Source organism: Macrobrachium nipponense, chromosome 42 (assembly GCF_015104395.2).
Source record: "Macrobrachium nipponense isolate FS-2020 chromosome 42, ASM1510439v2, whole genome shotgun sequence".
NCBI lineage: Eukaryota > Metazoa > Arthropoda > Malacostraca > Decapoda > Palaemonidae > Macrobrachium > Macrobrachium nipponense.
In genome coordinates this window covers 19,329,873-19,340,353 of record NC_061103.1, presented here as the reverse complement: position 1 = coordinate 19,340,353, position 10,481 = coordinate 19,329,873, and the positions used below count along the sequence as shown (strand labels likewise).

The 10,481-nt window shown below is 35.6% G+C and overlaps 1 protein-coding gene across 1 annotated transcript in view; it reads left to right on the top strand.

Annotated features, from left to right (window-relative positions):
* LOC135213288 (basic proline-rich protein-like) overlaps nucleotides 1–9,212 on the top strand; it is a 24,909-nt gene extending 15,697 nt beyond the window's left edge. Inside the window, exon 6 of the mRNA XM_064247270.1 lies at nucleotides 9,117–9,212. Within this exon, the coding sequence (XP_064103340.1) occupies nucleotides 9,117–9,212 (96 nt within the window). The remainder of the gene's footprint in view (nucleotides 1–9,116) is intronic.
* The last annotated feature ends 1,269 nt before the right edge of the window (nucleotides 9,213–10,481 follow it).

Below are 10,481 nucleotides of genomic sequence, written 5' to 3'. Positions count from 1 at the left end.
TGTTGTTGTTGGTGAGAGAGGGGATGTAGAAAAGCCCTATAGAAGAGCCTAAAAAGGTCTGAAAAAGGTGTTCCACGTTAAGTTAAAGATACAGGAATTTTAAGATAGGATATTTATGATTGGTTTATTAAACAATACAGAAATATTATCTCTAATAAAAAATGTAGCATATTTATTTAAATTTTCGTTGGTGAAACAAGCTCTCTTTACCCTCATAACCTTTTACTCTTGATCATGTTTACTCTTAATTTTCTACTTTTGCAATCCTTTTCGAACTTTCACCAATCTGTCCAGCTTTTCATCACTATACCCAGTCAGCATGAGCCTTTTAGCGATTTAGCACCAGAACCAGCGCCCTTCTGTGATTCCTTACATACTTAAGCCTTAGAAATAGCAAACAGCCCTTGGAGACTTAACACCGTTGCAAAAGAGCCGTATACGGCTCTGCTTTGCAGCTACTTCATTTTTACACCGAACTAGTCACTCTCCCGCCTACAAAGCCCTGGCAAGTATTACTGCCATCATAAAAGCCTTTTTATTATTATTATTATTATTATTATTATTATTATTATTATTATTATTATTATTATTATTATTATTATTCAGAAGATGTAACCTATTCATATAGGACTTGAAATTCATTAGGAAGAAGCAAGAGGAGGGAAAGGATAATACAGAAAGAAGAGATCCCACTTATTAAAACAGAAAAAATAAATTAACAAATATATAATAATGTAGTTCTAATTGCGCGACTTCCTCTAGGTAATGTATACCTTGTATTCCTTACATTTTTATTGATAGCATCGTGAGCTCTGATATCTTTGTAGAGTTGATGTAGTACTGATAAACTCGACGACACTGTAACTACAATATATAAGTGTCATAATATTAATGGGACCATCTCTCTCTCTATCTCTCTCTTTTGAAAGTAAATTGTATTTTTCCTAACTATACAAACCTGGGGTCCTTTACGTAAGGAAGAATGCAATTCCTTATGTAAAGGACCTCAGGTTTGTATATCGTGTAGGAACAAATCACAATTTTTGAAAGTAAATTGTATTTTTCCTAACTATACAAACCTGAGGTCCTTTACATAAGGAATTACTTTCTTCCTTATGTAAAGGACCGAGGGTTTGTATATCGTGCAGGAACAAATGTATTGTTCATAAATACTTTCGGCCTAGACACTTTTAAGTAAGAAAACTCAGCGTTCATATTCCTCTCCTAACAGTGAATCGTCAGTTTTCCTCTTATGAATTTTAAAAACTAACCGCAGGAGCACAACTAATCGAGTTTACGGTAGAAGATTGACCAACCAGGAGTGGTCAAGAAACATTTTTTTTTTTTATGTATTTCTCCTTTTTTCTGGCTAAAGACAGGAGCCTTTTTATCAGCAAAGTCCATTTGTGTTCCTTAAATAACTACTGGAAGAGAGAAGAAAGTCGCCCAGCTTTTTCCACCGACCGCATTTTATAGCAGCAGGCACTAACACCCATTAGTGACGAACATTAAAGGTTGATGGATGCTGCATTAGCCACGCGCCACCCGACGATAAGGCCCGTTATATATGTAGTCTGGTCAGTTCGTCCTGATGATTCTGGCTCTCTCTCTCTTTTTCACTGATTGACTTGCAGTGTTGTCATGTGTTGTTATTGTGATCTGTTTTATTTGTTTTTGTGTGGTGCTTCTTCATTGCATGGAACCATTGGTTATTCAGCAACGGGACCAACGGCTTTACGTGACTTCCGAACCTCGTCGAGAGTGGACTTCTATCACCAGAAATACACATCTCTGACCCCTCAACGGAATGCCCCTGAATCGAACTCGCGGCCACCGAGGTGGCACGCTAACGCCATACCGACTTCGCCACTGAGGCCCTCGTGATCTGTTTTAGTAAACTGATTGGTTGGTGCGGTAGTAATCTATTCACTTACATACGTAGATGTATTGTAATTTTAATTATCACAATGCCCGCTTATCTTCTCCATTTCTAAATCGAGAAGTTTACAGGGCACTTTGGTTGTTAGAATTACATGTGTATCTGGTAAAAGTGACCATCTATATATATATATATATATATATATATATATATATATATATATCTATATATAATATATATATATACTATATATATAATATATATTATATTATATTATATTATAATATATATATTACCTGGAAATAAACATAAAATAGAGAAGGTGTTGTACGTGGATGACTGATAATACTACCTGTTCCTTCCAGATGCCTTGCTTAGGAAATAACTAGATAGTATAAGAGCAAAGACGGAAGTAGTAGTTCAGCCAGCCATCTTATGCTTAAGTGAGCCCGGATGATGTTTGCACAATTATGAACGATTAGCCTCTATTCATTTACATTGGAACAATTCTTTTTTGTGGGTATATTGTTTAAAACACCTTAAAGGTCACACTTCTCCTGTCTTAACAGATTTCTCATTTGTTTTTGCTTTTATCACGGCGTTTGTTAATGTCATTACAGTTTGTGTGAACCATACGGATATAGGCATTTAATAGGATGCTCTCTCTCTCTCTCTCTCTCTCTCTCTCTCTCTCTCTCTCTAAACAGAAAATGGAAAATTGTCAGCAGAGAGCAGGAGTGAGTTTGTATAGACCTTGGCTTAGAAAACAACACTGCAGCAGCAGCCTGCCTAGCGTTGCAAGAAAAAGAAGGCATGATCCGACATCCAGCTTACTCGGGATGCGTGCAAGATTTTCCCCTTACACATAAAGTTGTAAACATTATGTTCCCAACTTAACATAAATTAAAACATATTAAAATCCACGGTCAAACAGGGCCTTGTTTCACCAATGAAAATTTAAATAAATACGCTATGTTTTATTAGAAATTATTATTCTGTTCTGTTTAACATTTCCATTCTAATAAATAAATCATAAATCTTTAACTCAAGGCGAAACACCCTTTTCAGACATTTTTAGGCTCTCCCATAGACCTTTCCTAACACCCCCCCCCCAGCAAGAGCAACAAAAAGTAGTTTATAGGCTTACTCCCCGAGTAAGCGGAAAACAGCTAGGTCAGGTGAAGGAAAGTGCAATGAGTTTTTGTCGATGCATAATGAACTCACTTTTACGTCTATGCTGCAAGTCAGCATTAAGAGCTGAAACCACTATGGAGAAACAGTACTACTCATAAGAAGGTACAATGTAAGAGTTAAAACACGCAGGGTAACTTCTTCTGCCTAAGTTCTATACTCTTGTTTTTTTTCCATCTGTCCATCCGACTGTGGTGTTTGCGCATGGTAACACTGCGTCACGGGCTTTAGATGGTTACATTCAGCTTACATCCAACAATAATAACAATATCCTATTTCGAATATTAACGGTGTAATTCGCATTCAGTAAATTATTAAAAACACTTTTCAGTTGCAAATGTACACCCAGATATCCTTTTATCTACCTAAAACGTACACATAACGTAACTTTTTAAAGTCCGGGACGCAGTGTTACCATGCGAAAACACCACAGGCGGATGGACAGATGGAAAAAAAAACAGAGTATAGTGCATTCGAATAAGGTCGTCATCACAAACTTCGCGTGTGTGGGGCAGCGTTGTTCCGTGATGTTTTATCTCGGAAACTGGTTCATCTGATCCTTTTCGACGGAACTATATTTAATAAATATTAAGTTTCCAAGTTGGAAACTTCAGATTTCGTTTTTTTTTTTTTTCAAGGTTACTGGCATGAAGCTTTCTAATTTAATCGCCTTTTTGTATACGGCATATTCAGTGGCATGCAGCTGGTGTCCATATTTTGTCTGCTTTCTTTTTGGAATACCAGCTCTAGTTCCGTGTTCTATATAATAAACATCAGCCTCCTCTCTCTCTCTCTCTCCTCTCTCTCTCTCTCTCTCTCCTGTCCCCGTACCTGTACCTCATATTCATATTCAGCTCAAGCATTGTAAACCCTTCTTTTTTTTTTCTTCGCTTAGAGCATCTAAGCGTACATAAAATTATCCCGTAGGACATCAGCAGCCATCCCATAGGTCTATCGAAAACCCCGTGAGACCACACACTGGCTCTTTAATAACAAGTCTCTCCGACAAGTTGGTGGTAAGGCGTGCATACGAAATCGAGAGACAGTAGGCCTAGATAACTTAATGGTAGAGTAACATTCCGAACTGAGCAGTCGAGGAGCGACAAGTACTAATCCAACTCTCTCTCTCTCTCTCTCTCTCTCTCTCTCTCTCTGGTGTGAACTTTTGTGTCCGTTTTAATGAGCTACAGACAGGACATGATCTTCATTAACGTTGATCTTTAGTTTGTATGTTGAGCTGAGATCTGTGTTTCACTCTCTGAACGGTGAGCGGTTTAGTAGCTCTCTCCTGAATTAATTTCATCGTGAAAACTATTCCCGGCATCTTCATTAAATCGCCTCTGGTGTTGGTTTTAGTGCTTGGAAGTAATGGGGGCCGTCACTGGAAGATTAACCACTCTCTTATCAAAGACTGTAATAGCTTAAATGGTGACTTTTTGCCGTGGATACTCAACTGATAATGTCCCAAGCATGATGTGCTTTAATGTTAGATATATTATTATCATTAGTTATGTGTGTGTACAAATATATTAATTTAGAAATAAAGCTAAACAGTGAGCTTTCGAGAAACTGTACTATGTTTCTCTGTTTTAAGATTCATGGTTTATTTAATGATGATGATGAGGTGTTATTATTATTATTATTATTATTATTATTATTATTATTATTATTATTATTATTATTTTATTATTATTATTATTATTATTATACAGATTGTGAACCCTATTCAAATGGGCTGTCCCACTAGAGCCATTGACTTTAAATTCTAGAATGAAGTGTTCATTTGCAACATATGACAGACGGTTATAGGAAACGCAGAAAGAGGAGATCAGTTATTAGAAAAAAAGATGAATTGAATGACTAAAGAAATAAATAGAAATGTATGTTACAAAAAGTACAAGTTGAATGATCGTAAGGTGGAAATATTCGTTGAGTATGGTTTTATCAATCTTTCAGGCTGCGGAGTCTCAGGAAACTGTGAATTGTTGCAGGCTTGTGGAAAGATTTTAGAAATTTGGAAAGTATATAGCTAGATTTTGGTATTTCGTACGAAGATACTTTTTGCGTGATAAATTAGTCGATACCTTAATCTTTTCAATTCGTGAATATCTTATACGTAAAATTTTTTAAGTACAAAAAATCTTTCGAAAATTTGCAGATTCAACAAAATACTTACTTTTCCACCTCGTGGTCTCTCTCTGGGTCTCTCTCTCTCTCTCTCTCTCTCTCTCATGGTAATGAGAGCAACATCTTTATGCTCCTATTTCATGTACGTGCATAAATTGTATATGATACCAGCAAGCACTTCAAATATACGATGCATCACCACAGTTGAGTGTGCATTCATCGTAATGTTTACATTGGTGGTTTATTAGACGCACATATTCCCACAACACACACACACACACAAATGGTCGCTCTGGAGTGTAGATCCTAGCGAGCACATCTCTGATCTTTCTCACGCTGACTTATAGTGCTCCTTTTGTGGCGTCGGTTGTTCAGTTTAATTAATCAAGAGGGAGAGATGGGCGGCTACCTGACTTACCTGTTGACAGGTGGGCAGGAGCGTTTTCAATGGGGCAGAGGAAAAGAAGCCTACATTTACCAGAGAATGGAAGGGAAAATAAACAGGGCAGATCTACGGACGTTAAAGTTTCAGCGATCTTTGGAGCTTTCTTGTTGTAGTCTTGGTAAAAGAATTTGGTTTGAAATTCAGGTTTTTGTGATTTTTCTCTTTTTATGGAAATTGAGAGTTCAGCTATTGGAATTCACGCGAAGAAATTGCATTTTAATTGCAATGTGAAAGTCGATTAAATGATTCGTAACTGACTTCCTTGATGGAGAGAGAGAGAGAGAGAGAGAGAGAAGAGAGAGAGAGATTGATGGAGGAGAGACGAGAGAGAGAGAGAGAGAGAGAGAGAGAGAGAGAGAGAGAGGACTTCGGTCATTTTTACTTTTTATACTCGCCGTGAATAATAAATGGCCCATGGGGTATACATTCATACTTGCAAAGTTATATACATAAAGGCAACTATGCAAACATTAGTCATATACTATCCAAATCTGGGAATTTTTACACTGTATGTATGTGTGCATATATATATATATATATATATATATATATATATATATATATATATGTGTGTGTGTGTGTGTGTGTGTGTGTGTGTGTGTGTGTGTGTGTGTTTGTTATATAATGTATGTGTACATACACATATAAAAGCAATCACCAAAACATCAAGAGACACTTATAGTTCTTTTCACGTTTTCTTGCCCCTAATTCACCTTTTGACGAAGCAGGAAGAGGAAAGAGTCCAGTGAAAACCGACCATCCAACTCACCAGGAGCTGAAGCCGAGCTGGTTCGTACAGGCTTTTAGCAATTGAGATAATGAATCAGACCCTATACGTTAAAAGCTCCTAATAGAGCAAGGCAACACCTCTTGAATTTATAAATGGGGTGACTCCTCTCTCTCTCTCTCTCTCTCTCTCCTCTCTCTCTCTCTCTCTCTCGTGTAGATGGAGCTTTAGTGATAAGAAGACATTTAAAGAATACTCTCTCTCTCTCTCTTCTCTCTCTCTCTCTCTCTCTCTCGTGTAGATGGAGCTTTAGTGATAAGAAGACATTTAAAAGAATACCTCTCTCTCTCTCTCTCTCTCTCTCTCTCTCTCTCTCTCTCTCTCTCTCTCTCGTGCAGATGGAGATTTTATAATAAGTGAATGAAAGTGTACTACTCCTTCCTGGTCATTTTGGATAAGGCACCACCGTATTTCAACATGTAATTATTCTCTCTCCTTTCATTTGGTAACATTCCCTGGTCTCCTCGTTAATTTCAAACTTATTTATTATTTCTTAATCTCACCAGTGGTTGAAGGAACAATACACGCTGCTCCTTCCTCGTATTGCATTGCTGCAGTGACCTCAGTTGATAGACCACGATGCCATATTTATTCACTCTTACGTGTAGACAACCCCCCCCCCCCCTTCTCTTTGTTATGATTTTCTTCTCATTCTCAAGTGAGCATTTTGTTTTGTGAAAGCTTGCGTGGCAAGTTCAATGGCCGTTTGATTGGTTCCTCTTGGGTAGTCTTCGTGTTGAATAATAAAAGCAATGTTATTGCGTGCAATCGTTATATTTGTTTTCTGAGTCACATCTCAATAGGTCATTTGTTCTGCTTGTATTGTTGTTTGAGATATTGCTAAATTAGCAGGTACATAAATGTACATGTTTAATAATGGTTTAATAATACTTTGCACGGTATTAAAATTCTTCGAAATGATAGGTACTTACATTCAGACGTGCATGAAATAAAAGTTTATTGGTATTTTGAATTTGCGTTGGAGATGCAACGGAGGAAAACATGCTTGGTAGTCGATTTGTTTAAGGATAGAAAGCTGGATCTTATGAGGGCAAAGCCGAAGGGCAGCATGGACTGGAATGAAAGGGAAAAGCTGAAAAGTTTAGAGTTGAGAGAAGTGGAGGCGTTTATAGTGTCAAGAAGACTCTCGGTGACCGGTGAAATAGTTCGAATGCGTAAGTGAAAGGATTGAATTTGTACGACTGATTTCGGCAAGAAGAAAGTTAAGTAGTAAGTTTATTTCATGTACATCTGAACACAAGTATATGTTATTATTTCGAAGGATTTTAATACCTTACAAAAGCCCTATTGAAACCCATATTAACAGGTTATATATATATTATAATATTAAACTATATATATATATATATTATATTATATATATATATAATATATATATATAAGATAATATTATATATCATATATATATATATTATATATATAGATATTATATATATCTATATATATATATATATATAATATATACCTAATTTATGTACCTGTTAATTTAGCAATATCTCCAATAACAATACTAGAAGAATAAATAAAGGTATAAGCCACGAAGGAAAGTGAAAAACTGAGTAGCTACAAGATCTTTCGACTCAACGTCCTGTACTTGGCAGACTGACTGCTAAGTAAAGGACGTTGAGTCGAAAGATCTTGTAGCTACTCCAGTGTTTCACTTTCCTTCGTAGCTTATACCTTTATTTATGCATTTGTCACGTTCCAAACTTTCGTGATTCAATTATACTAGCAGAATAAATAACCTTTACAGATGTGACTCCGAAAACAAATATAACGATTGCACGCACAAAAAAAAAATTAAACCCAGTGGAAAGTGGGTGTTTTTGGGTGACTTTGAATTTGCGCCTGGCTGGATTTCGAAAGTATGAAAGAGTGAAAGTGGCATGTGCTTTCATGATGAATATAAGCGACATAGAAAGCGATCGCATTGTTGGTCATAGTTTGCCAAGAAAAGTATTCATTAATATACTTTCAAAGGAGACAATGGTAAGGAAAAGTTTGCTAAATTGTGGGTTTGCATAGAATGGGTGTGAAAGATATTTGCAAAGAAGAATATATATAATATAAAAATACTTTGGAAAGAGAAAATGGTAAGGAAAAGTTTGCTAAATTGTGGGTTTGCATAGAATAAATGAAAGATATTTGAAATGAATAATCATAAAAAAATACTTTGGAAAGAGAAAATGGCACGGAAAAGTTTGCAAGATTATCTGTTTGCAAAGAATCGGTGTAAGAGCAATTAGATGAATGTGAAGGTGAGAATAGATGTAGCTGGAAGTCTATCTTATAATTGTTTGATTGAAATAAAGCCAAGAGAGGGAGGGGTGAAAATAAGGCTTTTAATGCAGTCGAAAGAAGAGAGTTTGATGAGAAGGGTTCCTGGTGGGATTAGGGTGTAAGACACGGAGGCAGAAGAAGTAGGCGAAGCGCATCCTAAATCGTATGATGAGGTCACAGAGTCAGCAGGAATGATGGAGGCACACTATTACTTAGCAGTTAATATACATTGGAAGGTGTATAGTGAGATTGATGAGGAAGAACAGCATTTGTTTTGACAGGAAAAAGATCGTGAAGGCATGTATTTCACGTTATGCATGAAATACATGAGCCTAAAGAAGCTTATGATAGAGGCAGTGTTGAGGGTTTTGTGATATAAATTATAGGATATAAGATATAGCAGAAAAATTGCTGACAAATTGCTGACAGAAGCTCTCAATCACAGTATAGATGATAAAAACAAGATTTTTGTAGATGGTTGAGGAGAGAAGTTTCTGTGAAAACCACGATGGGAATATATGTTGAGCCAACTATCCTTTATTGGAGAGAAATGTGGATGTGAATGAGGATAAAAGAAAATGATAAAGTTGTAGAGTTGAATTGTTTGTGTAATAAATTTGTGATGTGAGTGTGTGTGTGTAATCATTAAGCTACAGATGTCCTTTAATGTCCAATTCGCTCTACCTCGTAAATGATATATTTTCATATATGTTAACCGAAGGGGAATTTATGAGTTAATAATAAGTCCGCATCTCGTGAGATCAAACCGGTTCTTCTCTGTGGGCTGGTTCGATACCACGAGGCGACGAACTTATTATCAACTAGAAAATTCTCCTTCGGTTAACATATATGAAAATATATTATTACCGAGGTAGAGCGAATTGGATATTGAAGGACATTTATAGCTTAATGCTTGCTTTTATGACTCACGGTGATGTGATAAAATTAATTATATATATATACTATATATATATATATATAATATATATATATATATATATATATATATATATATATAATATATATATAATATATATATTTATATATAGATATATCATATATATATATATATATATATATATATATCTATATATATATATATATATATATATAATACATACACTACATAATAAATGTATATTGGCAATCAAATGTCAAATAAGTATATAATACCAGTTAATGTTTTCAACCACAGTAACCAAATTGAAAGCAAGTTAGTGGTGCTCACACATAAATTTAAGTTGAAAGGCCTGATTATACATGGTTCAAGTAATTTGTAAAAAATAAAGATAAATAAAATCCAGAAAGCTAAGAAAAGGGTTTGCGATTTATTTGTAAAAAAAGTAATACTGAAATATATCTTTTTCTAGACCTTGTAAAGTTCCAAAGAATGGTTTAGATATCATAACAGATTGAGATGAAACCCAGATGGAATACATCGTCATATTTTTCATAGAATCTAAAATTAAGGATGAAAAATTATCTCAGATATATAATCCGATTACATTAAAACCATAGGGCTTATACTTAACTGTATCTCGAGGAAGCTGCGTGAGTAGCCTTGGAAAGGGTTAAGTTTAGAGTCCGATGTGATATCTGTCAAAAGGCCATAAGGTACGATTTAGGAGCAGCGATTAGTCATGTCTGGGTTACCCCCTGACCCCTAAGCACACCACTGTATATTCAGAGAGAGAGAGAGAGTACACTTTATTCAAGCAGGCCCCCATAATTCATCGAGACAATGAATGTTG